The 22,797-nt window shown below is 34.9% G+C and overlaps 1 protein-coding gene across 7 annotated transcripts in view; it reads right to left on the reverse strand.

Annotated features, from left to right (window-relative positions):
* Window positions 1-22,797, reverse strand: part of LOC6045837 (dystrophin, isoforms A/C/F/G/H) — a 170,685-nt gene that overhangs the window by 54,798 nt on the left and 93,090 nt on the right. For all 7 annotated transcript variants that reach the window (XM_038252468.1, XM_038252469.1, XM_038252471.1 and 4 more), the window contains 4 exons: window positions 13,655-13,747; window positions 13,474-13,594; window positions 13,220-13,416; window positions 12,977-13,082 (listed from right to left, as the gene is read on the reverse strand). In XM_038252468.1, coding sequence (XP_038108396.1) covers window positions 12,977-13,082; window positions 13,220-13,416; window positions 13,474-13,594; window positions 13,655-13,747 — 517 coding nt within the window. The remainder of the gene's footprint in view (window positions 1-12,976; window positions 13,083-13,219; window positions 13,417-13,473; window positions 13,595-13,654; window positions 13,748-22,797) is intronic.

Genomic DNA, 22,797 nt, shown 5'->3' on the forward strand with positions numbered 1-22,797 from the left:
CTGGCATCAACTGTTGCCGGATGTACTCCATCTCCTGTGAGCGCTGTCTACCATATTGTACTTCTAGGGGCAAATGTCTATCCAACGAGCGGAAATGATGTTGCTGCCCAGCACCGTCAGCCATGTTCGATTTCGAAGAGTTGTTCAGCATCATCCGGATGTTGCTGTTCGATTCCATCGAGTTATCCAGTCGCATATGGTCCATACTGATTCCTCGTTCCATACCATTTCCCCGCACGTGGTTGTACTGCTGGTCAAGATTCAGGCGCATATTTTCCATTCCATGCATGGATTGGGATCCGTCCAGGGAGGTCACGGAGCCCATAAGTCTCATGTTTGATTTCAACTCCATTATGTTAAACTGTTGGCGTTGGTGATCCTGTCGGACAGCTGCGGCTGCTGCTTCGTACGACCGAAGATTCATCTGTTCCTGCATGGCTCGTTCCATATTTCGCAAACCACTCTCAATACCCCGTAATGCATCCTCAGATCCATACTCTTCTGTTGGATCTGGTTTCGCCGTATTAGATTGTTCTGCTTTGGAGAAATGTTTTTCATCGCCAGGATTAAAGGATTTTTTGTTGTTCATTTTTACTTCAGCTGTAGGAGCCTGTTGCAGAGAGACTTGAGCTTTTGGTTCTGGTTTCACAACGAGTCCACTGTTGTTCTGTTTATCTTTTAATTTCAGATTCATTATTGGAGAGTTTTGCAAGCTTGCCGGCTTTTGTGGAACAGGCGGTGCTTTTTGGGAGTTCTGGTTCCGTTGTGGCAGCGGTATCATATCATTTCTCTCGTACAATTCCGGATCGGGCTTTTTGAAGCTCATCCGCTTTGGTGGAATTTCAGGCGCTTTAGGTGTATCGTTCGACCTTGCCGGTATTTCAGGAACATCAATCGGGTCTTGCCCTAATGATTTCTTTTGCATAGCTTTTGCACGGTTGGCAACCTGGGTTGCCAGCTCTTGAGTGTTTTTCAGCAACTCTGGAGCAAAGTCCATCCTGGTTTTGTGAGCCATTTCAATGGATATGCGATAGACTATTTTTCTAGCTCTTATTCCTAAAGTTCATGCATTGTTATGACCTTGGCGACACTTAAATACAGGTGTTAAGCAGATAGCCGCCTCTGCAGATTTTCAAGGGTTAACACATTAGATATACATACACATTAGATATATATAGTATGTAAAAAAAAGTATTTACACCCCTTGAGCACTATGCACTTTTTGTGTTGAAACATGTAAACAACTACGTTTTGTTCAGAAACTCATGCCGAACATTTTGCTACAAAAAGCTCATGAAAAGATGATTTCTATAAAAAGTTTTATAGCATATACTATTACAGAAATCAAAAAGGTACAAAAAAAAGTTTACACCCTTCGAAAAATTAACATAAATAAAGTTATTTGTTGAAAAATCACCATAAATCTAGTCTCCCAACTCCAAATAGGCATCCTTGACTGATTAAAAGAATAATTTGGATTGAATAGTAAGTTTACTAAGTACTTAGTATAAAAGTTTGTATAACTCTGGAAATTTTATATGAAACTTATCTAAAATTAATTTAGCAAACTTTCAATCTAAATGTCAATATATGACCATAGAACTGCTAAATAAATATTTTGGAGTGGGTATAACACCTTTTTGGGGGTCTTTGTATCGATAAAATAGATTTTTCGTTGGATTTTTCGAAAACGTGGGTTTTATAGAAAACCTAGATGTATGGGTATCACAAGATCGGAAATTGTATGCCCTTTCTGATGCCACAAAGGTTGACTTGTGAATTGTGGACCGGTTCGGATGCCGGCGGATTTTCCGACGACGTAATTCCAGGTTGGTACGAAATTCCAACGAAAAATCTCTTCTATCGATACAAAGACCCCCAAAACGGTGTTATACCTACTCCAAAACATTTATTTAGCAATTCTATGGTCATATATTGACATTTAGATATATTGAAAGTTTACCAAATTAAGTTTAGATAAGTTTCATATTAAATTTCCCGAGTTATATAAACTTTTATACTAAGTAATTAGTAAACTTTATATTCAATCCAAATTATTTTTTGAATCAGTCAAGGATGACTATTTGGAGACTGGATTTATGGTGATTTGTCTACAAATAACTATATTTATGTTAATTTTTCGAAAGGTGTACAAACATTTTTTGCACCTTTTTGATTTCTGTAATAGTATTTGTTATATAACTTTTTATAGAAATCATCTTTTCATGAGCTTTTTGTAGCAAAATGTTCGGCACGAGTTTCTGAACAAAACGTAGTACTAGTTTTTAGTAAAATTTTAAATTGTTTACATGTTTCATCACAAAATGTGCATAGTGCCCAAGGGGTGTAAATACTTTTTTTACATACTGTATATGTATGATATCAACTTTAAAGACATTAGCAGAACATAACAAACATATTGCAATTTGGGAATTAGTTTCTTCCAACTCCGAAAATAGAACATTTTTTTATATTCTTCTAATGTCCTTTATGATGATGGCATTTTTATAGTAACAATAATTTTGTGTCTTCATAGCATAAAAAAGAGAGAAAGAAAAAAAACTGCTCTTTTCAAAGAAACATTTACTTGATAAAGCAAAAAGGTTTGAGCAAAAATTGCTGGAGCATTATGGAGTTTATGCCGGCATAGAGTGTTTATCTCGGCACAACTCGTTATACCAGGGAGGGGCATGTCCAAAATTGCCGTATTTTGAGCGGTGCTGCCTTACTGTTGAGCATGGCAGTAGTGACACAAAAACCATAGAAGCGAAAATTTTCCTTTTGTAGGGCTCAATGGTATACATACCATGCCTGTCTTAGATTTTTTTTTACTTTCTGTTGAACTTGCACCTCTATATTGTTGAACTAAGATAACTTCTGAGACTATTGAAAAAAAAAAAAAAAACAAATCTGATAAATGGTGCAAAAAATTAAAGTTTTTGTTTCCCGAAATGAATCAACGTTAAACCTTTATTTGTTTTTGGAGTTCTTTACACTTCACTGCTGGTAAATCTGATTTATAGTTACCATAGATTATAAATGCATCGAAATGATTGCCGAAGATCTAAAGCTGTATTTTTTTTTTTGTAAAGCTAATTCACTATGTCAAAGCAGACGGCAATGCACGGGATGCGTATAATGTTATGAATAAAATCGATTTATAAACAATTTCCTGCACTGATTACAGCTATCGGCATTTCTAGCTAGTTGGTGGTCAATTGATCTTTCTCTCATGCACTACACTGTTTCACACAACTTTATATTGTATATTCATTTAAAAAACTCCTCAACATTGGTTTTTTCCACAATCATTTAAACTTTATTTTATAAAAGACGTCTAGACGGAGATATGTCAGAAAATAATTCGCCCCACTCTGATTGGTAGCAAAGCAAGGAGTTGTGTATGAACGAGCGAAAAACGCTATAAGGACGTACGATAGAGCAATTTTCCGAGAGAGAGGAAAGAAAATTTTTCCCCCCATCAACTGCACACCCCTGGAACGAAAGGAAGAGCACAAGCGTGTGTAGAAAACAAACGCCGCACGATGCTTGCCAGTGAGAACCAACGTTAGGGTGTATGAAGTAAAGAAGGAACAATCGAAAATATCTTCGGTGAATATGTATATGTCACGCTCTAGGGGGAGGGGGTGGTCTGAGAAAGTGTGACATTGCGTGTTATAAGTATAGGGTAAGCGTGACAAAGGGGGGGGGGAGGGGGGGGGATTTTGGCTGATTTTAGCGTCACGTACTTTATGAATGAAGGCTTAGTGTGTGAGGTGCATAGTTACTTCAATCAAGTTTCATAAAAAAATAGGCCTCAATTTTGTGAGATTAGCCGGGAACCGTGGTGTAGAAGTAAGCGTGATTGCCTCTCACCCAGTCGGCCTGGGTTCGATCCCAGACGGTCCCGGTGGCATTTTTCGAGAAGAGATTTGTCTGATCACGCCTTCCGTCGGACGGGGGAAGTAAATGAAATGAAATGGCCCCGGACAAACCTAAAAAGGTTAGGTTGTTAGCTCTGTCCAGGTGTAGGAGTCGTCTCCCTGGGTCCTGTCTCGGTGGAGTCGCTGGTAGGCAGTTGGACTCACAATCCAAAGGTCGTCGGTTCGAATCCCGGAGTGGATGTACGCTAAGGTGTAAAAAGAGTTTTGCAATTGTCTCAACAATCAAGCCTTCGAACACGTAGTTTCAAGTAGGAATCTCGCAAACGAGTACGCCAAGGCAATGCTGTAGAGCGAATAATTTGATTTTTTGCCTTCCTCACCTCACTGAGGAAAGGCTATAAAATCACTCGAAAAATGAACTTCTTAAATAGGCCTTAACGTATACATATCGACTCAGAATCAAATTCTGAGCAAATATCTGTGTGTGTGGATGGACGTAGATTTTTTTTTCTCACTCTCTTTTCTCGGAACTGGCTTGACCGATTTTGTCCGGATCTGTTTTTTCAGATTCGTCTACAGGTCCCATAGGTCATATTTTCATACCATCATGTTTAGTAATGTACTTCAAAAGTTATGCTAAAAAACGATTTTGACTAAACTTCACAAGATTGTAAAAAGTGTGGTTTTTGTAAGAAAGGCCGTCATGCTAAACATTTTTAGACCTTTCCAACGAGTCCAAAACATTGAAGATCTGATAACCCTATCAAAAGTTATAAGCACTTAAGTGTTATTTATGCACTTTTTTGAGGCCGGATCTCGGATATTTTGATGAAAACGTTGTCCGAATCTTTCATGCGAACCATCGTTGGAAAGGTAATCAAAAGACCTTTCCAACGCGTCTAAAAGAAGATCTGACAAGCCTATCAAAAGTTATGAGCATTTTAGTGTTATTTATGCACTTTTCGGAGGCTGGATCTCATGATATTTTGATGAGAACGTTGTCCGGATCTACCATGCGACCTATCTTTGGATAGGTAATTAAAAGACCTTTTCAACGAGAACAAATTGGATTGGAGATCTGACTACCCTATCATAAGTTGTAAGCACATAAGTGCCCTGCAATATGAAGATCTGACTACCCAATCTAGTGGTATGACTAATGAGTCAAATTGATAAAAGACTGATAAACACCACCCTTTTGTGTCTATTTTGTATAGCACCCTTCAAATTTGAGGAAGGCACCAACCATCTAAGGGTGGATTAAGTAACGTTTTTGTGTGTGACCAGATTCCGTCTGGGAAATCGTCTGCCAAGGATGACCAGTGCGGATTGACATCCGATCTGGCCGTGCGTCGCTCGAGGAAAGAGGACGGGAGCTGGATCTGCTTTGCCTGCTGTCACCGGACCGTTCGTGTGGCTGCGTCCATGCGCTGTTAGCGCATGGCCGCGTCGAGCCCAGCGTACGAGGGGCCTATTCGACTACATCTAATGGAGTGCGTTCGCATTCACCGCAACAGGATGTATCCGATGTATCACGTCACACCACGGTGGGTAAGAAGGGGATTATTATGCAACTTGCATGCACCTCGGAAATTCTTTCTGGAGGTTGTTGGGGGAACTATTCTGAGTCAGAAAAAAACAACTCCCAAAATATTCTATCGGTGAAAACTGATTTTATCTCGATTTGAAGTTAAAAAACATAATATATATATCACCTAAAAACTCAAAAATACGTCTTAAAACTCGGTTTGTCAATGGACAAAGATGTACATTTTCATATAGATATCAATTTTTAGTTCACAAAATATATTCCTGACATACTACACCATAAAGCGATCCATTACTTGAATCCCAGCGTCATCAGGAGGTGTAAAATAATGTTATTTCTAAAAAAATATTTTCATTTTGCTCTGGTAAATAAACTGTCATGTCTGAATTCAAAAACTAATGTTGTAACATTGTTGCAAACGAAATGAAGATCAATTTTGCAGAAAAAAGTATGACATTTTATCCATTTACAGTAAAGTTATGTCTATTTTAGTGGGAAAATTTCGATATTTAACTCATTCCTGTTATAAAAAGCTACTATTTTTTTTTCGTAAAATTATTTTTATTAGGTCCTTTTCGGTACTGGGACCTGGTTTGGACCGAGTCGGCTTTTGTAATTACATTTGAATTAATAATTACATAGGATCTTGTGTGTAAATGTTAGTGGGAGGGGAGCCGATTACCCGCGGCCTACTCGGGGTTAGTAGGGAATAAAAAGCTACTATGATCATACTCAGGAGGATGTAACAAAAATTAAAGGGGCTGGTTACGGTGGGCATACTGAGCTAAAAATCCAAAACATCTGCAAGGATCTGTCCTACACGTTAATGATGTTGAAAATAAACGCTTCAGTGGCCAAAGTGACTAAAAAATCTACACTTTTGAAAAAAGTGAAAATTCAAAGGCAAAACGCTAGATCTTGATAAGGTCAATCAAGCTCATATGTGGAATTTTAGCTCAGTATGCCCACCGTAACCAGCCAAAATGTAATTTTTGTTACAACCTCCTGATTATAATCATAGCTGTTTATAACAGGAATGAGTTAAATATTGAAGAATTTTGAAAATTGGCAGGGTTATCAGATCTTCAATGTTTTGGGCTCATTAGAAAGGTCTTTCAAATACCTTTCTTAAAATGTATGATCAGACGGCTTTGCTTACAAAAACCACCCTTTTTACAATCTTTCAAACTTTAGCCAGAATCGTTTTTTTAGCATAACTTTTGAAGTACTTATCAAAACTTCATAATATTAACTAGGGTCTTGTGGGACCCCAAGACGGATCGAATGAGACCAGAACGGTCCAAATCGGTTCAGCCAGTCCGGAGATAATCGAGTGCATATTTTTCGGTGCACGGACTTACAGACATACACACGCACAGACATTTGCTCAGAATTTGATTCTGAGTCGATAGGCATACGTGAAGGTAGGGTCTACGAGGTCCAAAAGTAGTAACTTCCCATCGCAAATGCAACTGGACGAAAATGTAGGCAGTAACTCAAAAGAAATTTGCAATCTTTTTTCAAAATTTTTCAAAGAAGTATACACCTCATTTTCCGAAGAAGACCGCGACCGCGACTATTTTTCATATATATACCAGAATTTCCAAATGACGTATCAGTCAATTCTTTGTCAGAAACGGAAGTACGCCAGGCATTGAAGGACTTAGACTCATCAAAAGGACCAGGACCCGACGGAATAGCACCTGCATTCCTAAAGAACCTTGCAGAAGAATTGACATTTCCACTGCATCATCTCTTCAACATGTTAATAAATACTGGAAAATTCCCACAAACATGGAAAAAGTCTTTTTTGGTGCCTATTTTCAAATCAGGCCCAAAATCAGACATACGTAATTATCGCGGAATTGCCCTTTTGTCTTGCATTCCAAAACTTTTCGAATCTATTATAAATGAAAAAATCTTTCAGCAAGTAAAAACCGCATCACATGTAAACAGAACGGCTTTTTAAAGGCCGCTCTACTAGCACCAACCTTTTAGAATTTGTAAATTTTACACTGAATGCAATGCATAATCGCAATTTCGTAGAAGCAATTTACACAGACTTTAGTAAGGCATTTGACAGAATCGACATACCATTATTAATCTTCAAACTGCAGAAAATTGGAATTCAGCCGAATCTTTTGGAATGGCTTAAGTCATATTTGACTAAGCGCAAACAAATTGTTCGCTTCCAAAATGTACTATCGGAATCAATTCACGTCACCTCTGGGGTTCCGCAAGGATCCCATCTAGGACCTCTTCTTTTCATCTTGTATGTAAACGACATTTACTTCATTCTTAAAAAAATTAACGTACTTGTATATGCAGACGACATGAAATTGTATATGGAAATAGGAAATGCCAATGACAGTCATGTATTCCAAAACGAAATTAATCTTTTCTACACATGGTGTAGTAAAAGCCTACTCCAATTGAATGTAAAGAAATGTAATTCCATTGCCTTCAGCAGAAAACATGAAACACCAAACATAACAGTATTATTAGGAAACCAACCAGTAGAAAAATGCAAAGTAGTACGTGATCTAGGTGTCATCCTAGACTCACAACTAACTTTTGTAGAACACTATAACACAATAATAAACAAGGCAAAAAGTACATTAGGCTTTATAAAGCGCTTTGCATTCAACTCCCAGGACCCGTATACTATTAAATTACTCTATATAACGTATGTCAGGCCACTCTTGGAATAGGGTAGAGTAGTCATCAATGAGACACGGGGAACAATGATAAAATGGCTCTCACAAGTCGTAGTTTCAACCAATCAGGCTCATATTTGGGGGAAAGGAGTGTCTACGGGATACACGTCTGCCATTTTAGTGGCTTTGGTTATGGACGCTCCCTTGAAAAGTTTTTCATAAATGTTTGATTCTGAGGTGTAAAAGTAAATTATGGACAAAAAATACTTTTTCGCTCGTAGGCTGCCATTTACACCAAAACTAATATTTCTTCAAATTTCTTTCGACGTTCCATAGGGATTGAGTTGGGCTACAATGTCCTTTCATTAGGTTTGACCAAAATTTAGAATATACCCAGAATCCAGGGCTGTCTCATTGTTCCCCACTCATTTTAGCCCATGGGTAACAATGAGACACTTTGATTTTTCTTCAATAAACTTTTCAAAATCGATGGAAATCTTTCAAAACATGAATTGAAAGTGATTTTTGGCATATTTATAGAGTTTTAACTTCATTTAACCAGACATACAAAGTTATTTGGTATAAATATATGGATTTTACAAAATTTAAATACTTTTTAGTATAACTTTTGTTAATTAAAGTTTCATGTTGGCAAAATTGCTCTAAAATGTTCAAGACAAGTTACCTGTAATGGAACAATACAAAAACATGATGTTTTACTAGAAAAGTATTGATTTTCGTAGAGTGTCTCATTGTTCCCCAGCTGTCTCATTGTTCCTGCCAAGTGCGTCTACAATGAGACAGTTGAATAACTCTGGCTGTAGACGTCAGATCGATCTCATATTTTGGTCAATATTAGAACACATTAAAAGAAAGATAATGCAACTAATAGCTCATTAAAACATGCTGATTAAAAAAATAGAAAAATCGTTGAAAGTTGAAAACCAAAAGTGTCTCATTGATGACTACCCTACCCTACTGTAGTATCGTCTGGAATCCATACTATGCCGTACACCAAGCACGTATTGAATCTGTCCAAAAACAATTCTTACTGTACGCACTACGTAAACTTAACTGGACTGCATTTCCTCTCCCATCGTATCAAGCACGCTGCATGCTCATAAACATACAATCATTACAAGAACGTCGTAAATTTGCCATGCTCTCTTTCATCAACGACATTATTTCTCAACGCATACAGTCAGCAGCATTATTTTCAGAAATACGCAATAGTATTCATGAACCAAGCCGTACTCTTAGACATTCACCACTTTTTTGAAAAACTGCATACACGACAAATTATTTAAAAAATTCGCCATTAAATCAAATGATGCGCTTTTATAATGAAAATTCACAGTACATACATTTCGACATGTCTAAACCGGAACTACGAAAAAATCTATACAATAGAAATAATATCTAGTATGTAAGAAAATTGTAAGTAGTCTACATAAGCTTGACGAATAAACAATAAATGAATTAAGAAGTTCATTTTTCGAGTGATTTTATAGCCTTTCCTCAGTAAGGTGAGGAAGGCAAAACGCGCCGATCCCTGTTTTGCCTTATGGCAGCGATTCTCAACCTTCTTCTAGGCCGGTACCCCCTGCCATGTAAATCAAGTAGGCCCGGTACCCCCGTTGAGAATCGCTGCCTTATGGGATTGGAAGTTTAAAGATATGTCGAGGATTCGTCTAGTTCCTGCCACACGAGCACGTGAGATCGATCCGAGGACGTGGAGATGAGCGAGATTGAGGGGAAACCTCGTTTATTTTTGACCCATTTAGAGATCGTTACCGATCATATAGCCCAATCTTCAGCTCGAATTTTGCCTGAGAGCATAGGGGTATAGCATCGCTATTTTTAGACCACGTTTTCCACTTTTTCTCATCGAAACCGACTACTTTATCGACTTCATTTTGCTGGGCGAGATAGGACGCCGTCTATTTTCAGACGATGACTCAGCACTTTTCCACTCTTGCACTTAAAAAACCAGGTGGCAGCACGATGTAACTGCTACAGAGTTCTTCAACGCTCAGACTCAGTCGCCAACAGATCGTCCGAGAGATTGGATGTGATGGGTTTTGGGGAGGTTTAGGACTTGACAAAGTCCATTCCCGCAGCAGCCGGATTCCCCTCTCAACCGTCACCTACCCTTTTTGCCGATGGGTTTCAAGCCATCGACCTTCCGTTTACAAAGCGAAACCCGTACCACTAGACCACGGGAGCTCGGCGAATTACAGCCTTACAGTTGGTCTAAATCCATTCTAAAGCCCAAAACCAAGGGTGGCCCATAGGGACGTGGCGTTACATCGTGCTGCCACCTGGATTTTTTTAAGTGCAAGAGTGGAAAAGTGCTGAGTCATCGTCTAAAAATAGACGGCTTCCTATCTCGCCCAGCAAAATAAAGTCGATAAAGTAGTCGGTTTCGATGAGAAAAAGTGGAAAACGTGGTCTAAAAATAGCGACGGCATCCCCCTATTCTGCCCCCTGCCCCTATGAATTTATGGTCAGCTCATATTCACATAAGTGTTCCATATGAAATTCATCGCTTTTCAGTAATTTGATTCTAAAGCATGAGAACTTCTGGGGGAAAAAAAACAAACAAAAAATTACTGTAGCATTAAAAAACGTCTATTATCCACTTTCTGCAAAATTGAGATTTTTTTTAGCATAGAACGAAAACTCATGTCAATGATGGAAGTCGTTACCTTATGCTTACAAGATAAGAATCCTAGTACACAGAAAGCAGATAGAGAAGAAGAGAGCAATCTGGGCCGAACACGATACTACTCTCGGGTAGTAGAACCGAACGTTAACTATTAATAAAGCAGTCTCAACTTGAACTACAACCACGAAGGACGTATTTTGTTAAGCTATCCGAAAGGCACTCTTAAAACCCCAAACCCAAGATTCGCTACGGTTCTGGTTAAGGACGTAGCATTCTGGCGACGAAGATTAAAATCGACCGAGTGTGATAAGCTCAACTGAAGTTAGATAAGTTGCGTGCTCTGAAAGTGGGGGATAAGAGTAACCTGTAGTTCCACGTGGTGGTTGATTAACAGTGCACGTGAACGCTAGTGAAAAGCGTTAACTACGTGACCAGCGAAAAAGGGGCGTGAAAGTTTCCCGGAAAATTGAAATAAAAAAAAACGTGTAAAATTGATTAAAATATGCCAGATGACGAGAAAAAGCCCGGAGTGTCCAGCGCGTCACCTTCGGGATTAGACAAAAGAAAAGGAAAATTCCCTGTGTTTGTCCCGGGGCATAATGTGAACTCATACATGCAGACCGTGGACATGTACTTCACATTGAATAAAACTCCGGAAGATGAAAAAAAATTGGAATTTATTACAAGTGTGGGTCAAGATACGGCAAACCGCATAATTGGTAGTTTCAAGCCGACAAAAATTGTGGATAAAACGTATGACCAAATAATTGAAAAGTTCAAACAATTATATGAGGAAAAGAAAAACGTGTTTGCCGAGCGATATCGATTAATTACGCGAAAGCAAGCATTGGGCGAATCGTTGGACGATTTCGCTATTGATCTACAAGACATTGTGGAGCATTGTGGTGTTAAAACAGACACCGAAGCAATCCTAGTGCAATCTATCTTTATGGAGGGGTTGAAGAACGATAGCACTCGGGAGGCAATGTTACGCGACGGTAACGAAAAGCTTGATTTAGCACAATTGCTAGAAAAGGCTAAAGGGCTAGAAGTTGCGACACGTGAGTCGAGGAAAATGTCGCAAAACGAATTTCTGGAAGTGAACTATGTGGATCGCGGGGGCATGCACGTAGGGCATTCGCGGAACGTGGTGAAAAGAGGAAAATTTGGGGAAGCGGTTGCTTCTACCAGCAAGAATAGTGACCTGTACAGCCACCGTGGGACGTTCAAAGCTAGCAGTGCAACTGTATGCTACAATTGCTACAATAAGGGCCATTTGTCGTATGATTGCCCGTTCCCGAAGGCCAAGAAACCTAAGTCCAGTGTACCACCACAACGAAATGCTGGGTACAGGAAGAGAGCATTCGAGGAGCGAATTAATCAACTCACGGCGGAGATGGAGCAACTCAAATCATCTCTTCAAGACGACCTGGAGCTTTCAGAGAAGCTTTCGGAGACGGAGAGCGAGGAGGATTCCACAAACTTTATTAACAATATACTTTTGGGTGAGTCAAGTACAGCACCAGCTTTTGTGAAATTAAAAATTAATGGAAAAATTCATACCATGGAGTGCGATACTGGTGCTTGTGCTACAATATGTTCATTTCAAACTTACTATGAAAATTTCTCCAAACAAATATTATCACCACTAAATAAAACATTCAATGTTATATCAGGTGACAAAGTATCGGTATTAGGTACCTTGCCTGTAAAAGTCCAATTAAAAGACAAAATTGTTGAGTTAACCCTAGTAGTGAATAATACAAAAGAGATTTGTTTAAGTTCTGCACTGCGGCTGCCATGTACTCATAAGACTTCGAGATAATCACTCCAGGACTTCGAGATAATCACCAAAATCTATTACTTCTTGATAGGTGCAGTATTCAGATATTCAAACTTTATGACTCATCAGTAGGAAATTTCATTTCTCCATATACTATGGTTCTACGCATAATTGTTCCATGTTCAAAATTTTGTAACCGAGAAAAACGCCATTGATTTTTCTTATTTTCTTCTGCTGTGATTCTACGCATAACTGGCCCAGCTTTCCTAATTCGCCCTTATATGTCCCAATCCACCCTGATTATCAATTATTTATAACCATCTTGGTAAACAACAGGAAAACACGATCAGTTTGAAAAAAAAACTTGGTGTGGCGATTATGGAGTGTTCGAACAAGGTACTATAGATATCATGTGTCAAATAAGATGGCACTTACCTTTATTTTCTAAATACTGATAGTTGGTATCTGATTTTAAGTTGTCTACGACCGTGACTATTTCATCAATTTGTGCTTTCTTATTCTCTAGCTGTTTGATTGTGTTCTAAATAAAGGAATAACAAAAAAACAAAAAAAACACTAAGTACAATAGTTCGAATGAAAATAAAAAGGCATTTTAATCTAAGCAAATAATACACTTGAAGAATTCACAGAATATAAGAAAGCAAACAAAATACATACCTTTCCCTTTTCGATGGCAGAGAGCATCATATCGGTATCACCAAAAACTACGCAGTGCTTATTCAACAATTCATGTTCCAATTGAAGCCAGTTTGCTATCTGAGACATGGACTGTTCAACACTACTTGCAGATGTTTCGGGCACGGACCTTGCTCTAGAATTAACCGCATTCGAACCTTGCACGCTAGACTCGAACTCTAAAAATATTTTTATTGCTTTTAGATTGGAGAAAACATTCCGAGCAAAAGCTTTACTTTCTGCATTTTCATTAGCTTTGGCATTCTGGGCCTGCTGAGCGCCATATTCACGAGTACGGTTTAAGGCTGCCAATGCATTCACAACCTCATCACAATGAGCGGAAAGATCTTTCGTGACCTGCAATAGAAAAAAACAACTTTAGAAGCTGCAAACTCCTCACTGATAACCAATACGCACTCTCTCCAGAATATCCATTCGCCTTCTTATTAGCTCGTTCTGCCCGGAAAGTTTAACACCTTCAATAATCAATTTTAATTCTTCTTGTTTTTCCTGAAAAAAATAAACAAAAAGATCAAAAATAAGTTTGTCACTTTTCGTGCCCTTGCATTAGGTCAAATTTCTATTGCCTTATAGTTTGTTTTAACATACTACATTTATTACAAAGCACTCAAATGTGGAACTACAACAATACTTGTTGAATAATGAAATTTACAAAATATATAATTGTTAACCCAAAAAATCGAAACGTATCACATTTTTCAATTGTCCAGAAAATTAGAGTATAAATCTTCAACCAAATGCATCCACGCAGTGGATTATACCTGCTTTCGTTCTGGCTAAGTTTCTACGTGACAGAAATACGCATGCGTGCTTTTCTCACTGTCAGTTGGAATGTAATAATAATCTAAGTGTGCAAGAATACCAAACTTGACGAGCGTAGCACAGGCACTGGGTAGACTTAATTCCCATGTAAGGTACTTAACGCTATATTCAACCCAAGATAGCATCAATAATTTGTAAACGGATTTGTTCAACGTTCAAACTCAATTAAAAAAAAAATGTTGATATATTTTGAATTTAACGATTTTGATAATGGTTTCATCCGTAAAGTATGTCACGCTCTAGGGGAGAGGGGGTCTGAGCAAGCGTGACATTTTAACGTGTCGTCAAAAATTCTGAGCGCTATAGAGTTATCTACGTGCGCATGTATTACGTGTACGTACACGAAGGATTTCTAGGTTAAAATTTGTACCCGCCAGCAAAAACAAATGGTAAGCTAGTGTGCGTGAGATCGGGCTTAGATAGCTCTATTCTCGAAACGCCGAGTTGATTTACGGGTGCTACGATATCTCGAGAGTAGATGGACCAAAATGGCTTAAATTTGAGGTGACGACTTTCAAGACATATTCCACACGGAAAGAAGGTTTATCGTGAATCTTACTAATTTTCGGTTAAAAACCCTAAAAAAATTGGTTGTTTTTCCAACCACGATTTTTTTTAGCTGGAAATCCTAAAAAAAATTCCTGGATTTGACAGCTGGATCCAGGTCCTAAAAATGATAAATCTAGCTAAATTTTTAGTAAATTTTACTAATTTGCAAGCTGGAAAAATGCTGTCAGTCTCAAAAGCTGTATGTTTTGAGAAGGTCTGTTAGCTATTTTAGCTAGATTTTATGGTATTTTAGGAAGTTTTATAGTTAGCCTAGCGAGTTTTTAGGCTGTTTCAACCAGTTTTTTTGGAATCATTCTCAAAATTTTCCATTGATGGCTGCGAAGCCAGGTATTTTCACACATCTTTTTAGCTAGTTTAGCCAACTTTGCCACTATTCTTGGTAGGTGTTTTGGTTGGTATAGCTAATTTTTCCACTATTTCTACAAGTTTTCTTTCAAAAGCCTCCGTTTCTGCCTGCAAAGCACGCATTATTCACCCAGCCTTTTGGCTGATTTAGCTCGTTTCTTTTTGTTCTTGCTTCGTTTTTCGGTAGGTCCAGCTAATTTTTCGACTGTTTCAACTGGTAATTTCGAAATCATTTTAAAAATCCCTTGCTGCCTGTAAAGTTGTTTTTATTTTCAAAAAGACTTTTGCTGGTGTAGCATGATTTTCCGCTATTCTTGGTACGTTTTTTGGTAGTCCAGCAAGTTTTTTGGATGTTTCAATAGTTTCCAGGCTTTTAAACTATGTTATAGTTGATCATCCTAATTGTAAGGCTTTGTTGCGATATTCTATTGACAAATAAAAAAAAATGAAATACAGTAATACAAAAATACAAAAATACAAAAATACAAAAATACAAAAATACAAAAATACAAAAATACAAAAATACAAAAATACAAAAATACAAAATACAAAAATACAAAATACAAAATACAAAAATACAAAATACAAAAATACAAAAATACAAAAATACAAAAATACAAAAATACAAAAATACAAATACAAAAATACAAAAATACAAAATACAAAAATACAAAAATACAAAAATACAAAAATACAAAAATACAAAATACAAAATACAAAAGTACAAAATACAAAAATACAATACAAAAATACAAAATACAAAAATACAAAATACAATACAAAAATACAAAATACAAAAATATACAAAATACAAAATACAAAAATACAAAATACAAAAATACAAAATACAAAAATACAAAAATACAAAAATACAAAAATACAAAAATACAAAAATACAAAATACAAAATACAAAATACAAAAATACAAAAATACAAAAATACAAAATACAAAAATACAAAAATACAAAAATACAAAATACAAAAATACAAAATACAAAAATACAAAAATACAAAATACAAAATACAAAAATACAAAAATACAAAAAAATACAAAATACAAAAATACAAAATACAAAAATACAAAATACAAAGTACAAAAATACAAAATACAAAATACAAAAATACAAGTACAAAAGTACAAAAATACAAAAATACAAAAATACAAAAATACAAAATACAAAAATACAAATACAAAAATACAAAAAAAAAACAAAAATACAAAAATACAAATACAAACAAAATACAAAATACAAAAAAAATAAAATACACAAAATACAAAAATACACAAAATACAAAATACAAATACAAATACAAAAATACAAAAATACAAAAATACAAAAATACAAAAATAAAAAACAAAAATACAAAAATACAAAAATACAAAAATACAAAAATACAAAAATACAAAAATACAAAAATACAAAATACAAAAATACAAAAATACAAAATTCAAAAAACAAAAATACAAAAAAACTTACAAAAGTTAGTTTGGTTAAATTATAGTAAATTCATGTTAAATTTAAACTATGTTTTGCATTTAACAAAGTTTAAATATAACATCAAATTACTTTCACTTAAACAAAATAACTTTACTTTATCCAACTTAATTTAACTAAATTTAACTTAATTTAACATACTTTAACATAATTTAACTAAATTTAACTTAACTTGATTTAACTTAACTTAACCTAATTTAACTTAATTTAACTTAATTTAACTTAATTAACTTAATTCAACTTAATTTAACTTAATTTAACTTAATTTAACTTAATTTAACATAATTTAACTTAATTTAACTTAATTTAACTTAATTAAACTTAACTAAACTTAATTTAACTTGATTCAACTTTAATTAGCTTAATTTAACTTTATTTAACTTTATTTGACTTTATTTAACTTTATTTAACTTAACTTAACTTAACTTAATTTATCTTAATTTAGCTAAATTTAACTAAATTTAACTTAATTCAACATAATTTAACTTAATTTAACTAAATTTTACTAAATTTAACTTAATTTAACTCAATTTAGCTTAATATAACTTAATGAAACTAAATTTAACTTAATTTAATTTAACTTAATCAAACTTATTTTAGCTTAATTAAAGTTAACTTAATTTAATTTAATTTAACTTAATTTAACTCAATTTAACTTAATTGAACTTAATTCAACTTAATTTAACTTAATTCAATTGAATTTAACTTAATTTATTTTAGTTTAACCTAATTTAACTTAAATAAACTTATTTTAACTTATTTAAAGTTAACTTAACTTAATTAAACTCAATTTAACTGAATTTTACCAAATAACTTTAAATTTAACTAAATTCTACCAAATTACATTAAATTTAACTGAATTCTGCCAAATGTAATAACATTTGAATAAATGTACTTACATTTACCTATATTCATCTACATTTACCTAAATTCAACTACATTTTTCTAAATATAACCATTTTCAACTTAATTAAGCTCAATTTAACTGATTTAATTTAATTTTACTTAATTAAACTTGATTGAAATTAATTTGATATATATTCACTGAATTTAACATAATTTCATCTCAATTTTACTTAATTTAACTTTATTTTACTTAATTTTACATAAATTTACTTTATTTTACTTAATTTTACATAATTTACTTAATTATGCTTAATTTTATTTAATTTTGCTTAGTTTTACTTAATTTTGCTTAATTCTACTTAATTTTGCTTAATTTTACTTAATTTTGCTAATTTTTTTTAATTTTACTAAATTTAACTTAACACAACTTAATTTAACCAAATTTGGGCAAATTCAACTAAATCACACAAAAAATAACTAATTTCAACTGAATGTATCTGAATATAACTAAATTTTGCTTAATTTAACTATTTTTTTTAAATTCATCTTAATTCAACAAAATTTAATTGAACTTATCTAAACTTTACTTTATTTTACTAATTTAAACTAAATTTAATCAATTTTAACGAAATTTTACTAATTTCAACTAAATTTAACTAATTTTAATTAAATTTTATCAATTTAACTGATTTTAACTGAATTCTACATTTTTATTTAAATTTTACCAAATGTAACTTAATTTAAGTAACCTTAAATTGATTAAACTTAATTTCACTTAATTTAACTTAATTGAACTTAATTTAACTTCATTTCTAACAATATTTAACAATATTTATGGATGTGCTTAAAAGGCATTAGGCACCCTATTTGTTCGGAGCTGTCAAACATTGGCCAATCTATGTCTAGACATTCTGTACCCGCCGCCCCTCCAGGTGGACAGATGTCCATACAAAAAAGTATACTGTGGACAATCGCCAGCCTCCCCTTTCCCCTGCCAAAGTGTTCACGTGGTTTAGGGATGCTCCCACTTTATGTTAAGTACATGTTTTTACCTACGCATCATCCAAACAATAACGAGAGGCTCAACTTCTAACCACTTTCTCTCAACACAAAAAACTTCTCACCTTATCTACTGAAACTTACCTTCAGGTGCCGATCCGCAGAAAACCTTCCAGGCTTTTGATTTATTCACTCACACAACACATTCTATCACCTTTTGCACTTGCACTTGCACTCAAACAGCACACATAACCATCAAAAAACTTCGCGAACTGAGCGGCTCAAACAGGATCGAACACGATACAAGACGATGCTTTGTTTTGGTCTCGAACTGATGACCTGTCAAAAAATCCATGCTGCCGGTTCCAGCTAATTTTTTGGTAAAATTACGCAAAATTGTGCTGAAACACCATTATTTTTGGTAAAATCTCTCCTGTCATTTTGATTTGGGCTGTCAGTTTTGGAAAGCAAATCAGCAATCAGGGTTAGCTATTTCACCAATCACTGGTTGGTAAATTTAGCTGTAATTTTAGCTGATTCAACCAAAAAAATCACTGTTTCACCAATTTGAAGCCAGCTAATTTGAATTGTTAAATTTTGGATAGAACTCTTTTCCGTGCATGTGCATGAAGAAGCCCGATTTTAAAACTTGAGCACCTCTCAACGAAATCGGCCGATTTCGACCATTTTTATTGTTTGTACTTTTTGATTTGGCTCAAACTTTGTGGGGGCCTTCCCTATGACCAAATAAGTTATTTTGTGTCATTGGTTCACCCATACAAGTCTCCATACAATATTGGCAGCTGGCCATACAAAAATGGTACGTACATATTCAAATAGCTGTGACACTTTTGAGTGAATTTTCTGTCTTGAGCAAAGTTGCAGGTATTGTATTGAGGTATATGTATTGAGAAAAATATAGGTACACGGAAAAAAAATTGCAGATTTCCTAAAATACGTATTTTTTTTTATTTTCGAGACAAAAACCCGCAACTTTTGAGCTATAGAAAAACATGGTCAAAAAATCTGCTGCCAAGTTATGAACTTTTGAAAAAATAGTGATTTTTGGAAAAAAAATCTTTTTTTTTGCAAAAACAAATTTGACGTAATTTTTTAATGTAAAATTGAATTTCCAATCGAAAAGTACTTAACAGATTTTTTGATAAAGGACTCTGTTTTTAAGATATAGCCACAGAAAGTTTGATTTAAGCGAAATATTTGCAGTTTCTCAATTTTGAAAAATAGTGACCATGAGTGACCATTTCAGAAAATATTTTATTTGAAAAGTTCAGAAAGTTGGCTATAAAATTGTCCAAGAGACATTAAAGATTGGACCTCGGGTTGCTGAGATACAGCCGCTTGAAGGAAAATAAACAGGAAACTTAAATTTTTCTAAGTCTCACCCAAGTAACATTTTAGGCTTTATCAAAGCTGTCACAACCACTATAAAACCTATCAGCCAAAACCAACATTAAAACCCCTAAGTCGTAACAAACTCCCCAGAACCTTGATAAACCCCACTTAAAACCCAAGAGGACCTCCGCAAAAAGTTGTTACGGCCTATTTATAAAACCTACATAGGAGTTCAAGGCTTTACAACTGGATCCTAACAACATCCTCAAAGCCTTGATAAAACCTTAGTTAAAACCTAGTCAGGAGTTATGGAAAAATGAAATTTCATACGTCTTCAAACGTCTTATGCCAAATAGGTTTTATTTTGGCAAAAATAAGTCTTCGTCTTGCCAAATGAAATTATGGAGATGGTTGTCAAAAATGGCGATGATAAATAATAGATATTAGAGATAATCCAAATAATTTGAAAGCTTATTTCTCGCAATTGATGACTCAAATTCAGCTGCGGTTGAAATTTTATTGATAAATGTAGGGGAGATAGAGACTAAAAATTCAACTCGCTTCATCAAAAATCAATATTTTATAATCAAAGTGTTTAATGTTAAAATTTTTTTATTGCAATTCTTTGGAAAAAATGTTCGAAATATTTTTAATCATCTATCGCTATATTAATCATACCAGAAATTCAGCATAAATGTGTGTTTTCATCAAATTTAAATTAAATTTTTCAGTTTTTCATTTTTTCAATCAAGATGGCGGTCAATCATATTCAATCAATATTTATGCATTGCTATTTGTCCGCGATAAATGCCCTTTTAAGAGCTTATGGTTTTAAGTGAGCTTTTTACATGCCTAATGGCACTTGACAGCTACAACACCCTACAGAGCATGCGATAAAACCTTTTGGCATGGCATTTCCATCTGGTTTTCAAGCCTCTATTAAAACTTTCATAAAACCTTATTGAAAGCCAGTCGGCTTTTATTTCCACCCGGTTTTATGTCCGAGGCATAAAACCCTGTTAGAACCTATTAATTAGCTCTTGCTTGTTGGTTGCGGTGAATGTCCAAATAAAACTATTAAGCAATCAAGATGCTACAATAAAACCTCAATAAAACTTGGTGGTGGCTAGTTGGTTTAAAAATGTTACTTGAGCACCCAAACAACCCACAATTTTTTCTAATGTCGATATCTCAGAAATTCAGGTCCGATTTTCAATGTCAAAACATGAAACATTCGTGAAATTTTCCGATCTTTCGAAAAAAAATATTTTGAATTTTTTTAAATTAATACTTAGATTTTAAAAGGGCCAAACATTGAATATTAAGCCCATTTAAAATGCTAGTCTTGAGAAGAAAAGTTTTATGTAGAATTTCCAGAGTTATATAAACTTTTATACTAAGTAGTTAGTAAACTTTATTTTTCGAAAGGTGTACAAACTTTTTTTGCACCTTTTTTATTTTCGTAATAGTATTTGTCATATAACTTTTTAAAGAAATCATATTTTCATGAGCTTTTTGTAGCAAAATGTTTGGCATGAGTTTCTGAACAAAACGTAGTACTAGGTTCCTGTCAAACTTTATTTTTTTTACATGTTTCATCACAAAAGGTGCATAGTGCCCAAGGGGTATAAATACTTTTTTTACATACTGTATATTGTTCTCAATACATATACCTCAATACAATACCTGCAACTTTGCTCAAGACAGTAAATTCACTCAAAAGTTACAGCCATTTGAATATGTACGTACCATTTTTGTATGGACAGCTGCCAAAATTGTATGGAGACTTGTATGGGTGAACCAATGACACAAAATAGCTTATTTGGTCAAAGGGAAGGCCCCCACAAAGTTTGAACCAAATAAAAAATACAAATAAAATCCATTTCCGATTTTGGTAGAGAATTGCTCACTTTAGTTTTGGGAAAAATACAAAAATCAAAAAACGGTATTTTTTATATGGGTAATTCTCTACCAACTCACACGAAATCGAGAAAAGTTGCCTTCGATTTGGGTGAAACTTTGTCCTAAGGGGTAACATTTGTCCCTGATCTCGTGACGGAGGGGTGGTACGACCCCTTCCATTTTTGAACATGCAAAAAAGAGGTGTTTTTCAATAATTTACAGCCTGAAAAGGTGATCTGATAGAAATTTGTTGTCACGCCAATTTAACGGCGTACTTAGAATTTTGAAAAAAAACCCTATTTTTTCATTTAAAAAAACACTAAAAAAGTTTTACCCTGCCATTTTCCGTTACTTGACTGTAAAATTGTTTATTTAGAGAAAATTATTCATTTTAAAATTTCGTGTTTTTTCTAACTTTGCAGGTTTATTTTTTAGAGTGTAACAATGTTCTACAAAGTTGTAGAGCAGACAATTACAAAAAAAAAAATGATATACAAACATAAGGGGTTTTCTCAAAAACATCACGAGTTATCGTGATTTTACGAAAAAAATGATTTGAAAAAACTACATTTTGCAAGACATTTTGCGTTTTTCTTTGTTTCGTCGTCCTTGTCTGTCGCGGGTGATTATAGACGGGCATGATCAACGACGACCAACATTTTCAAAACATTTTTTCGTAAAATCGCGATTTTTTTTCTTTTTTTTTTTATTAAATTTCCCTTAAAATAACATGTTCCAGTCGAGTAACGGAAAATTGCAGAGTTTTTAAAACTTTTTCAGACCTCCGTGTACGCACGAGTGCAAGCAGCAGTCAAGTGCTCAGTGCTCCATCGTTTTTTCGAAAATTTTCGCCGTAATTTACCGTGATTAGCCGCGAGTTTGCTCCAACAGCATGCCAAGGGCCGGCCGTGGCCGTGGCAGTTCGAGTGCGGCCTCGAAAAACCCGCGAAGTTCGTCTACCGGCCGTGTGCAAAAAGGTAAACAAACCAACGCCGCGTCGACCGCCATCGCGCCGGGAGTGTGAGCGCCAAGGATTCGACCCCAAGTTACTACACGCTAATTACCACGTCCAGGATCGCAGCCCTATTAGGCTCCGTTCAGCTACTTCCGGCAATCCGTCGACCGATGGCGCTTCAACATCCGCCAACATTCCCACCAGTAACAAGTTCGCGAGGCTGAGTGACGAGGAAAGCAGCTACAACAACA

Source organism: Culex quinquefasciatus, chromosome 2 (assembly GCF_015732765.1).
Source record: "Culex quinquefasciatus strain JHB chromosome 2, VPISU_Cqui_1.0_pri_paternal, whole genome shotgun sequence".
NCBI lineage: Eukaryota > Metazoa > Arthropoda > Insecta > Diptera > Culicidae > Culex > Culex quinquefasciatus.